This window comes from Nematolebias whitei, chromosome 9 (genome assembly GCF_014905685.2).
Source record: "Nematolebias whitei isolate Nwh7 chromosome 9, NemWhi1, whole genome shotgun sequence".
Classification (NCBI taxonomy): domain Eukaryota; kingdom Metazoa; phylum Chordata; class Actinopteri; order Cyprinodontiformes; family Rivulidae; genus Nematolebias; species Nematolebias whitei.
The window spans coordinates 22,285,196-22,298,823 of NC_056506.1; the positions used below are offsets into that span (position 1 = coordinate 22,285,196).

Here is a 13,628-nt window from a genome sequence, read left to right on the forward strand (position 1 = left end):
TTTATTTATTTATTTATTTATATATATATATTTTTTTTTATTAGTGCTACTTTACATCAAGATGTTTTTTTTTGTTTTTTTTTTGGTCAAATTGTGCATAAACCAGAGTGTTTAGCAAACCACTCTAATTGCATGTGTAACTTGTTTCCAATCATCTACTTGCTGTGTTATAAACTTAATTTTCTTTTGGCTTTTCCCTCTTCAGGGTCGCCACAGTGAGTCATTGTCCTCCACCTCTATCTGTCCTCTGAATCCTCTGTCCTCACTCTAACTACAGCCAAGTCCTCTCTAAATACAATATGCAGCATCTCCTCTTTGTCTTTTTCCTGGCAGCTGCATTTCTAACATCCTTCTACCAATATAACCACTGTCCCTCCTCTGGACATGCCCAAACCATCTCAATCTGGCCTCTCTAACATCATCTCCCAGTTGTTCAACCTGTGCTGTACCTCTGATGATCTAATTTCTAAGCTTATCCATCCTTGTCACTCAAGGTGAATCTCAGCATCTTATTTTCTGCCACTTCCAGTTCTCCTGTCTTTTTGTCAATGTCGCTGTCTCCAGACTATACAACATAGCTGGTCTTGTAAACGTTTCATTTGACTTTTGCTGCCTGCCATCAATTTTGTTACAATTTACTCCTGAAACTTTTCTTCATCCACTCCATCCTGCCTGGATTCTCTTTTTCACCTCTTTACCACACTCCTCATTTCCCTGGACAGTGGACCCCATGTACTTGAAGTCTTGCACCTTTGTGACCTCTGCTCCCACTGTTCCACTGGCCTGCCTCTCATTCACACACATGTACTCTGTCTTACTACGACTGACTTTCATTCCTCTTCTTTCAAGTGCATACACCCACCTCTCCAAGTTCTCTTCCACCTGTTCCCTGTTCTCACCACAGATCACAATGTATTCTGCATACATCACAGTCTACCGGGATTCCTGCCTGACCTCATCTGTTAGTTGGTCCATCACCAGAGCAAACAAGAAGGGCTTCAGAGCTGATCCTTGATGCACGCCCACTTCCATCTTGAAGCTATCTGTCACTTCTAAAACACATATCACCACTGTTCTGCTGTCCTCGTGCATGTCTTGTACCAGTCTAACATATTTATCTACTACTCCAGATTTCCTCATGCAATACCACACCTCCCTTGGCACCCTATCATACATTTTCTAAATCCATAATGTAGTTATTTCTGATCCTCTCTTCTCCATCATCATCCTCAAATCAAAGATGGCAACTGTGGTGCTCTTTCTTGACATGAAACCATACTGCTGTTCACACATAGTCACATCTCATTTAAGTCTAGCTTCCAAAACTCTCCCAGATCTTCACTGATACACTCATAAACCAAATCACCCTATAGTTGCTACGACTATGTACATCATAATTGTTCTTAAAAATTGCCCCCAGCACACTTCTCCATTTCTTAGCCCTAATTCTCACCCTCAAATATATTGTTGAATATTGAGTCACATGTTTCCTCTTCTTCACAGAATGTAGTCAACCTGCGTACTTCTTCCTCCACTCTTATAGGTCACTCTATGTCCCTCCCTCTTTTGGAAATAAGTGTTGACTACAGCCATTTCCATTTCTTGGCAAAATGCAGCATCTGTCCTTCCTGGTTTCTTTCCCTGACACCAAATTTACCCATCACGTCCTCATCCCCTCTGTTTCCTTCGCCAACATGTCCATTCAGGTGTGCTCCATTGAACATTCTCTCCTCCTTGGATTACTCTGTATCACTTCATCCAGATCCTTCCAAAATGTAGCTTCCTCTTCTATGTCACATCCAACCTGTGGAGCATAACCACTGACAGTGTTTATCATTAGCCCTTCTACTTCTACTTTCAGACACATCACCCTATCTGACAGTCTTGTCACCTCTGCTACATTCATTGCCAACTCCTCCTTCAAGACCACCTCTACTCCATTTCTCTTTCTAGCCACACTAAACTGTAAAACAATTTAAATCCTGCTTCAGTGCTGCAAGCTTGCTGCCCTTCCACTTGGTCTCTTGGATACATGAAACATTTACCTTCCTTCTCTGTATCATGTCAGCCAGTTCTCTACCTGAGCCTGTCATTGTCCCCACATTTAGAATTACAACCCTCAGTCTTACATTCTTGACTTTCCTCTTCTTTATCTCCTAACTTATTTCCCTCCTCATGGTCTTCTACTAACAGTACCACAATTTCTGCCAGCACCCTGTTTGTCAACAGCACTGGTGGCGGTGGTTTTTAACCTGGGCCTCAGCCGATCTGGTATGGTGTCACTTTGATGAACTCACATTATATTAGTTTTGACAAAAAAAAAAAAAAGTTGTATGCCCTTCCTGACACAACCCTCACCATTTACCCGGGCTTTGGACCGGCACAAGAGATACACTGGCTTGTGCTCTCGAGTGGCTGGTTTTCTTTGTTACAAACATACATTTAAATGCATGTATGTGAAGCAAATATTTGACACTTTCATCACTTCTTCCATTTACCGCCTTCCCTTTAGCCACAGTCCCACATTGCTCTCTTTCCAGCTCTCTTGTTTTGTCTTCGCCATGTTGTTCAACTGAGTTTTCATGTCTCTAAAAAGTATCCTCCTGTCATTTGTCTTTTTCAGGCAGAAGAACTTTGCCCGAGGCATTGAACAGCAGCTCCCAGATGGGATGGTGGTGGCATCAGTGCCAACAGAGGTTCAGTGCCACGAAGAGCTGTCAGACCCTGTGCCCGACCCAGAATATCTCATGGGTATGAGACCATATTTTATTGCTTATTCAGTTGGCTCACTTCTTTATCACTGTATTCTATCATTTGCCTGTCTAAATTTTAATGTAAAAAGCAAACAAACAAAAGCAGAAAACTTGTCAGAGTTTTAAAATAATGTGACACAACCATATACTGTACTTATATACTTATATATTTATAAATAACCAGAATATTTACATAATCGTCAATATGGGTTTAGAGCAAATAATTAAAAATCACTGGCTCTCGTGGAACTAATAGAAGCGATAACAACTGCTGTTGATCAAAAACAATATTGTGTTAGCATTTTTGTTTATTTATATAAGGTCGTCGACACTATTGACCACACCATTCTCCTAGAAAAACTGAATAAATATGGCAGAGGATTAGCACTACAGTGGGTATCCAGTTATTTGAATAATAGGAGACAGTTTGTACAGGTAAACAATGGAAGCTCTTAATTTTGTGTTAATGGATGTGGAGTCCCTCAAAGCTCTGTGTTGGGACCAAAGTTGTTTAATTTGTATGTGAATTATCTGGTTGATGTGTCAATGCTTTTGGTGTGTGTTTTATTTGCAGATACCACTTTTTTTGTGTGGTTCGGGTGAAGATATTGAATGGATGTTAGAGATGAAACAGGCAGAATTCTTAACAATACAAACTTGGTTCCAACTTAATAAGTTATCATTAAATTTGGAAAAAGACAAAAAAAAAACTACATGATATTTAGTAATATAAATAAAATTATTGAAGTCCTATATAAAATTGACAGTAATGAAATTCATAGAGTTAATGAAATAAAATTCTGGGGTGTCGTTATTGATGAGAAGCTGACATGGAAATCTCATGCAAATGACTTACTCAATTGCATTACTGTATAAAGTAAAATAGTTTTTGAATGGCAAAGCTTTATATATATATTGTATAATGTAATGATTATTCCATATTTAATCTATTGTATTGAAGTTTGGGGAAACGCATGCAAAACAATTGCAAAGCCCATTTTCAGTTTACAAAAAAGAGCTATAAGAATTATTAGTAGGAAGTGCTATGGTCACCCAACAAATATGTTATTTCATTAACTGAAATTATTAAAAATGTATGATTTGACTGAATATAGTATTTTGCAAGTCATATATAAAGCTCATAATATATACAGTATACCCCTAAGTATTCAATTAAAATTTGTTAAAAAGAGTCATTATAAGTTTAAGGGAATGTAAATGTTTGTAAAACCTCCATTTAGAACTAGTCTGAAGGAGCTGTGTTGTAATTCAGGGAATACGATTGTGGAATTGCCTTGATATCACCATAAACATTTCTAAAACTATTTATATGTTTAAAAAGATGATTAAGTTAAAGTTGTTAGGAAAGTATGGTGCCATGTGAAGGATGCCTGGTGTTTTTTGTTTGTTTTGTTTTTGCTTTGGGGATTGTTCAAGCCTGAGTTGTTGTTTGTTTATTTATTTATTTTTAAAACAAGAGGCAGCTATTATAAGAACTTTCTTCTTCTTTCTGCACCCTTTCCATTCAGTGGTTTTTTTTTTTTTTTTTTGTGTGTGTGTGTTTTGTGTGTGTGTGTGGAGGGGGGTCGTGTGTGTGTGTGCACATTGATATTTTAGCTGTCACAGTATTGTAGCTGTTTACAGTGTGGTATCTGAGCATTTTGCTGTTAAGAAACATTTTTTCAAGTTTTTTTTTCTTCTTCTTAGAAACTTCAACTATTAAATTATATGAATTCATTTGTCCCAAGGATGTGGTTTGGGCCAGGTACATATGCAGTTTTGTTGCACAATGATATAGATATTAACCTTAAAGCCCAGTAATCGTTGTCCTAACAATAACTTTGTTTCCAATGACTCACTAGAATTGTCATCTTGACTCTTACACTCTTACAGGACATGCAGTTGTTACTGAGATGAGATTTTGGGTCTACATTTTGTATATTTATAATATAAATGTCTTTGGGTTTTCTGAAGAGAATAGGATGGGTTTCTTTTTTCTTTTATTTTAATTTTTTCATCTGTATTTTTTTTTTTTCTGTGTAGAAAGTTCTGAAGTTGATAGTTTTCAGTTTGCAATGCAAAACAGCATCAAATGCAGAAAAATAATCTTTAGGAGAAAAGTGTTAAACTTTCCAGCCTTTTCGTTATGAATGTGGTACTTGACCACATAAAAAGACATTTTCAAAGTAGAACAGCTTCTAGTTATACTAAGATCCACAAAGCAAAACAAAACAAAAATAAATAAATAAATAAAAAAAATTAAGAAAGAAAGAAAAAAGCAAAAAGAAAAGAGAGAAATAATCCAAACTTGTGTTTTTCCTGTGCATTGTCTAATTTTACATTTACATGTAAATGTTTTGTTCCATACACTCAGTCATGGCTTTTTTTTTTACTGGCTAATTAGATTAAAAGAAAATAGAAATTGAAAAGATTGAAGATAGCTTGGCCCTAAAGTAACCATCTCTCTTAAGAGGAGTTGAGAATAATGTTTTGTTTTTTTAATTCTTTTGGCATTTAAATTGCAGAAGAGTATACATTTCCTAAAGAGCAGACATCTGTAATGAAGGGCTTATTCTCCCCATCACCGTGATGCATAAGTAACAACCTTTGTCTTGATATTTTACTACAATAGTGGGTTTAAACATAATAACTGTAATTCAGCATATTTCTGTGAAGTGCTTCATTCAGGTGGGCTTCTATGGTTGTGGCTGGCTCTTCACAAGTGGCTCTAAATCGCTTCACAATGAAGAACGCATCAGACTGCAGGGCATGAATTGTTACATGTTTTTGAAATAACAGCAGAGACATGGGGCTAGTCGTGGTAGCAATCCAAAACCATATTATTAGAGGCGGCTGGAGGAATGGTGAATCAAAAATGGGTAATTTTTTTTAGCTCCGACTGTGCTTCTTGGGAAACTTTAGAGTATATTAAAACTGTCTAATCTAAATGGATTGTTTGCTGTCATACGCCCAAAGCCTGGTCCCCTCATCTTTCCCCATTCTTTGTCCCTGCTTTGCCTGCGCAGCTCAAACCATTTTTCCCGTCCATCGCCTCTGGCTTTGCAATGCATGTGTCCAGAACAAAGCCCAGCGCAGCAGCACTTCACTTCTAGGGACTCTCTGCTGGGCTGCAGCAGCCATGGTCCTTACTGAGGTTTATTGAGATATCATTTCATCCCATCCATCAGAGCTGCACAGCAGCACTCAGCCTGCTCTGGGACACAGTGTTTTCTCCTCACTGGTGATTGAACTAAACAGAAAACCTGATTCTAGGAGGACCACAGGATGCATAGTTTAATTGTCCAAGAACAGGAAGAATTAAATAAGTTTGTTTATCACAAAGAAATGGGAAACAGATGTCGCATTTAGAATTTTGTTTCAATTTTAAATTGTTCTATTAAAAAAAAATACAGATTTAGTTATGCTCTACAAATTTGGTTTAATATTGTTAATGTGAAGTTCAAATGCTCTTACAAGCATCAATTCTCTCAACTTATTATTTCATTATTGCCTTTTTTTTTTTTTTTAGAATTATAGACATATAGCAAAAAATCATACATTATTGGGAAAATATATTGTTTTGGTCAAGATGCTTGAAAAACACAACACAAACAACAGAAAAGTTTACAGTCAAAATATAGTTCTTAAACATATACATATTACTGATACTGCTTTTACATAATATTTACTCTATACTTTCACATTGATTTCTTGACCTTAAATACATTTACAAACACTCTAACATGTTGGTAGAAACTATAACTCTTGTTTTTGTCAAGCTTTGATTTTCATTTTAGGGAGACTATTTTCAATTATCATGTATTTTCATTCATCTGTGGAAATGCAAATATTACTACTTTCTCCCCTCAAAAACAAACAAAAAAATCTAATTAAAACAATTCAATTTTTATTTTGTTTTACTGTGAACACAAAGTTTCAAATAAATTGTTTTTTTTTTCTTATTTTCAGACAGTTTAAAAATGTCTCTAAGCTAACATTTTCTTTATTGAACTTTGTTTCAAAGATTTACCTCATATATCAGTGAGATGTAGCAACAATATTTACCCAGTGAGCTGATGTTAGTATAATTGTACATATCTATTTTTATTTTACTTTCATTTAGTTTTACTTTCACCAGCAGGTTTTTGAACACATGTAAACCTTTAAGACTGCATTGCTTTAGTGTTGGCCGAACTGAAAAAAAAAAAAAAGCTAAATCCTTCAGGTCCTTCCATTTAAGAAGTTTTTCAGTGAGCTGACACTGACCCATTGCCCTGTCAGAAACAATGGAGGATTCACAAATATGTCTTATGGAACATGACGAGTAATCACTTCAGGCAGAATAAATGTGTTGCATAGTTCAGCTCAAATCTGACCAAAAAACATGTATTAACTTTGCTGCATTACAACTCTATGCTGTTTTTCCTCAGAGTTTTCAGTAAATCATGCTGCAGTGATTTGTACTGTTCCTGGACTGTGATTCATTTTCTTCTTAAAGTGTCGTTTTAAATTATTTCATCTCTATTAAAGCTGACTCAAACCGATTATTCTGATTCACTTAGGTTTGACTTACAATTATTTGTATTATAAATCAAAAGCCAGCACAATCTTAACTTGGGTCTCTAAATTATAGTTCTAAAAATACATCTCTGCATATTTTTTTTAAATAAAAAAATACTGCAAGATGAAAAAAAACAACAACAACAACAACAACTTTGGACTGAGTAAAACAAAAACAATACAATTTGCTCCTTAACATAAAGACATCTTGACTAAATCATTGGGAGCTTAAAAAAAGCCTTTACAAAATGAAACAGCTTGTTGAATTGTGGAGTCAAATCTGTTATTTTAAATATCTCTTTTAATAAGAGTGTGTTTAAACATGTTAGTTTATATTATTTCCATTTTTAACATGCCAAATGCGTTTACTGAGTATACAAAACAGCTCAAACTCACATGAACACAACTGGCAATATCAATGCCTTATAAGCCCATCCATCCATCCATCCATCCATCCGTCCATCCATCCGTCCATCCATCCGTCCATCCATCCATCCGTCCATCCATCCATCCATCCATCCATCCATCCATCCATCCATTATCTTTACCTGCTTCTTCCTTTTTGGGTCACGGGGGCCACTGGTGCCCATATCCAGCTATAGCTGTGCGAGAGGCGGAGTACACCCTGGACAGGTTTCCAGTCCATCACAGGGCCACATAGAGAAAAACAACCATTCACATTTTCTCTCTCTCACCTAGGAACAATTTAGAGTTACCAATCAGCCTAACATGCATGTTTTTGGTCTGTGGGAGGAAACCGGAGTACACGGAGTACACACACACATGCATGGCGAGAACATGCAAACTCCACCCAGAAAGGTCCCCGGACTGGGATTTGAACCAGGGTAACCTGCTCACTGAGAGGCAGCAGCTCTGCCAACTGTGCCGCTGTGCTGCCGACTTTTATGGTCCTTTTAAGCCCATTTGTTATTGTTCTGTTCATATCAGCTTTAGAACTGAAACTACACTAACAACGCAAAGCAAGCAATCCTGGGAGCTGATAGTTGCTTGGTATTTTTTTATCAAAACAGAATATAATAAGAAGCACTGAATTTGGTTCCATGCTAGTGTGTGTTAGTAACAAATTTTAATAACTGAGTCATAATGTTCATCATTATTATTAGCCTCTTAGGGAGAATTTGATGGCTGCTCTGTCCTGCAGAGCAGTTAGGATCTGTTTGCTTACTGGCCTCTTGAAACAGATGGCTCGTCATGCACTCACTGAATTCTTTCTTAAAGGCAGTTGCTCTCTCTCAGCTGAATGACAGCAAATTGTTTCAGAGGTGTTGGGAAAACCTATTTCATCTTCAAACTCTTGGCTGGCAGAGTGGTGGCTCCATTCATATGAAGTCACCTGGGGCATCATCTCACCCTACTGCACCTGTTCTCTTGGCCTTTGCATATTCACAAACTGCACAAACGCAATCATCCAATGCAATGCTTTCAGAACTTATCTTTCTGGCTTCCTTCCATCCCTTCTCGTCTCCTGGCAGGTTGTCAGCGTTATCCCTGTGCTTGTGGTTAATTGCAGGGCTCAGGTAATTGTCTGTGGGGTATACAGATGTGCAGAATGGAGCTGGCAAAGGAGCGTCTGCCGAACTGGGATGAGCACATGCCATCCCTATGTCCCTTGCTGATTCATCCAGGTTTTGTTGCCATGGTCAGTGTATTTGTCACAATGTCAGCACTCCTTGTTCCACTCCAGCCCTCACAGGGGTGAAAGCATTCATCTCTCTATTCATCTTCAAGCCTTGAAGTCATTCATCATGCAGCCAGAGACTCCCATCAATTATTCCAATGGGAGAAAGCCAACGAAAAGGGAGCCTTTTGAAAGGCAAATACATCTTGATTTAATTGAAAAACAAGTATTCTCAGGACTGCAGAGAAGATTTCCCCAAAGATGGAGGTTGAGGGATAACTGACCAAAAGAGAGACGATAGACAGGAAAAAAAAACTGAGGAGAGAAAGAGACAATGGAGAGTAAGAAAGATGGTAGAATAGACCATGGCTTTTTTAGTAAATGAAAGACAAATAGACAAGTGTTAAAACCTTTGAGAGACCTGATATAATGTGTTCAGTGAGGTTGTTGACATCTTTCACCAGTAGCCACTTGCACAGACACTGCCTCCTTTTTCTGCAAACTACTCACCCAACTCTGTCCCAGTATAGAGTTCCTTTGTATACTTTGTGTTTTTGGCCTATTGAGGATGGTGGCAGGGGATGCATCTATCCCAGCAGCCAACAACTGAGCCGTTGGGTTCACACTAAATACTAAAAAGCCAGGCCATCACAGCCTGAGAACAGCAAATGTAAATGTTTTGCTTCAGCTAAGCATCCTGGCTCTGTAGATAATTTCTTGTCTACAATGGCAAAATAAAATAATAAAAAAATTCCATCCATTATCTTTTATCCACTTCTTTCAGTTTAGGTCAAGGCGGTCGCCGGTGCCCATGTCCAGCTATCACTGTATGAGAGGCGGGATACACCCTGGACAGGTATCTAGTCCATCACAGGGACACATAGAGACAAATGAGACAAACAACCATTCACTCCCTCTCTCAGCTAGGGACAATTTAGAGTTACCAATCAGCCTAACATGCATGTTTTTGGTCTGTGCGAGGAAACCGGAGTACCAGGAGAAAACCCATGTATGCACGGAGAGAACATGCAAACTCCACCCAGAAAGGCCCCTGTACTGAGATTTGAACCAGCAACCTTCTTGCTCAGATGCAGCAGCACTACCAGTTGTGCCACGGTGCTGCCAAGAAAATAAATAAATAAAGTTAAAATAATAATAGAATACAGAATATGTGTCGTACACCTCCAGATGCAGGAAGAGGGCCGCCTGTATCATGAAGGACCCCACTCACCCAGCACACTCGTTTTGCCCTGCTCCCCTCAGGCAGGAGGTTGAGGAGCTTTAGGTGTAGAACCACTAGACTGAGGAACAGATTCTACCCTGCGGTTGTTAGACTCATTAATATCTAACCAGAATAATCACTGTGATTTTTTTTTTTTAAGCACTGTAATGCCACTTTGACTGGTGATATGTGCTGCTGATTATCCATGCTGCTGATCTTATGCTGCTGATTATTTTATGCTGCTGTATTCATTCATACCCATCTGCTCACTACAGACTCATGTTTGGGCTGCTGTAGTTACGCTGTGTTGTTTTGCATTATTAATGTTTAGCATGTATCTTAGATCTGTTAGCGTACAGTTTGTCATTTGTTTAGTGTATATCTTAGTTCATATCTTAGATACTTATATATTGATTATTTTTATACTTTGTATTTTTGATATTGTTGGATGTAACTGAGACTCAGTGTAAGTAAATTTGTTCCACCTCATGTACCACATGATGAAATGACAATAAACCTACTTCAACTTGAACTTGAACTATTTCTGGTCAGTGTGGGTTGTGGGTGTGTTTTGAGTCATTTCAACCGTGGTATTCTGCTTGTATGAGTTGCCATCATGATGGGGGTGCATGACAGGGTGTCATGATTATGACTTGATACAAAGTTGATCATATTCTACTCTGGGTTTCCACACAGAGGGAATCTGCCTCTTGACTCAAGACTAGTATGACACTGAGGTTGCTTTGTTTATGGATGGTGTATTTTAGTGTACTGAAAATATGTCTGACAACATAAAGACAGGATTTAACAGTTTGTCAGCAGTCAGTCACACTGATTATCACTAGCAAGTTTGTTTACTCTTAGGTTTAATATGTATATATATATATATATATATATATATATATATATATATATATATATGTATATTGTTATTTTATTTAAGTGAATTGCAATTATAAGTGCACATCTTACAGTAGCCTATTATTAAATCAGATTTTTTTTTTTTTTTTGACAAACTGCTAGCTTATTTGGGCATATATTTCTCAGTTTTTTTAATGTATTTATTTATCTTTGTTAGAGACATTTGTGTAAGTTGTTTTTCAAATTTTATACATCATTGTGTTTTGTATTTTTTTTTTTTTTCAGTTGTATCACATTTTTTGACAGAATGCAGTTTTTTTTTATATGGTCCACAGTATAGGAAGGAAGCTCAAACAGGATTGAATGTTTCTAATAATGCTTTGTTCTTTAACAAAATCACAAAGAAATCTCTGATTTCTTCACACAAGTCCCTTTTGTTGACAATAGTTGTTCATGTTTTTACTGATTGCATCAAAAAAGCATTCTTCCACCAGCCCATTTTTTTTTAAGCCTGACTGCGTTTGGTGTCTGTGGTTTGGTTTGTTACATGTGGTTTGGTTTGGTGTATGTGCGTGCGTGCAAAGAAAACGTGAAGATGAGACGCAAAGCTTTCATGCTTTTCTGTCATACACCGCCATGAAATGTGAAATCTCACCACCGATGTTTGCAAAAATCTCATCTCCGAGCATCTTTCACACCACATTTTAAGCTTTGAATATATGTGCGCCCATAAAGACACTTGAGCTGAAACGTATGAAATTACTGTTGGGTGAACTTCAAACTTTTTCTATTAGAATTTGACTTGACATTTATGCTGAAAGGTTAAGACACAAAGTTAAATGCCAATTGTTCCAAACTCCGCTCCTATCCATTAATAATACATGGTTATTGGTCCGGATTGCAGTTTAGGCTAATGAATCTCATCGCAATCAGTGCATTTTAATATTTTTGAGCTTTGATTAGATTTAAATGGATCACACAGTCATTTGGCAGGAAGCTTATTCTTTCCTTAGCCAGAGCAGGTCCAGTTTTCCCCATCAAGGTCATTCTTTGTGTTACTGTATTCCCCTCATCTTGTCATTTTCAAGCTGGCCTCCCCTTGGGCTCTGCCTGTGGCCTCTGTGCACACTCCCCATGCTACCAGCCTTTAGATATGTCAGCACAGCGATGGCACATAATCTATATTTTATAAGGCCTTGATATAATTGGTGGCAGTGAGGGAAGGTCATGCCTTCAGGGGCCATCTTTTTTTTTTTTTTCCCCTACGGTTTCCAAGACGAAATCCTCAAACAATATCCCTCAAGTGGAGAATGTGGATTAGGATTGATGAAGCAGATTAGGCAGTCAGGGTCCCTGTTTTAAGGGGAGCAGAGATGCAGAGCGTGCCAGAGTTCAGAAATTATTCAGCATTCGTTTGCTTTGAAACCCATGTGTGAGTCTTGATTTATGCAGCAGAGACACACTCTGGGCGTGAATTCTTTAACACAAAAGTCTGGACTGTGCATTTTGTTTTGGTTTAATAACAAGTTTCAAAAATGTTCTTAAAGAGAAATGTTTTGATTCAGGTTTAATATTATCTAAATGCATTTTACAAGCAAGGAAGACTTGGCTTTTTTGGGGGGATTAGAGTTTTAAAAAATGGAAGAGCTTGTTCTTATAAAACTGAAATTCGTGCTGCAGCATCTTTCTCTTGAGCCCCTTAAATCTACAACATTGTTAATGAAATGTAAAATCTATCTAACAAAACAGCATTATCAAAGCCTTAGGATGTATTAAATGATAATTCAAAACAGAAATTGGTTCATTATTTTAAATAAAGTAAATGTCATAATTAAGATTAGTTTGTTTGTTTGTATGTCCTTATTATTCTTGAGGTTGAGTTAATTTTACTTTTTTTTAAGGTAGTATATAATCAATATGTCATGCTGGCCATTTAAAGTCATTTTTATGGCAAACATCTTATTGTTGCATAACAATTAAACTGGAACAGTAAGTAAAAAAAAAAGTTTATTCTATTTCATTTTTTTTTTCTTTCCAAGGACCTTTTCATTTATTTTATTTTATTTGATTTTTTTTAGAAACAAGATGGCTGTAGCACAGTAATAAACCCAGCTTAAAAAAGACAATCTTTTTGTTCTGTTCAGCTGATACTTTTCTTTTGAATACCTTTCATTTAACAGAGTTCACCCGTGATATGAAAGCTACTTCACACTTTGTTGATTTTATTCCTGAGACTCGCTCTAGAGATGGGCCTGCTTAAAGCTGTCAGCTGCGTAAACCGTTCAGCATCAGACTCATAAAGCAGAACTTCAAGATACTTTCTTTCTTCTTGATGCTGCTACATTTAACAACTTTTGTTAGTGCAAAATCAAACGTATGAAAAAAACAAAACACTTTCCTTTAAAAAGTTCTGCGTTGAAATTTGCTCGAAAAACCATTATCGGAATTATTCACTTACGTTTTAACACTGTTGCATATGGAGCAGCAGCTTTGCAGCAGAAAAAGGCATTTATATGTGTGTGATATGTGATCAGGTTGCTTTGGTGGCAATTCAAGTTGCATGGAAAAGAAATAAAATGCCTTTAGGATCCTG

The 13,628-nt window shown here is 37.1% G+C and overlaps 1 protein-coding gene across 1 annotated transcript in view; it reads left to right on the plus strand.

Moving 5' to 3' along the window:
- The window catches only part of astn1 (astrotactin 1), a 487,375-nt gene that overhangs the window by 233,000 nt on the left and 240,747 nt on the right, over positions 1-13,628 (plus strand). Inside the window, exon 15 of the mRNA XM_037682041.1 lies at positions 2,624-2,751. Within this exon, the coding sequence (XP_037537969.1) occupies positions 2,624-2,751 (128 nt within the window). The remainder of the gene's footprint in view (positions 1-2,623; positions 2,752-13,628) is intronic.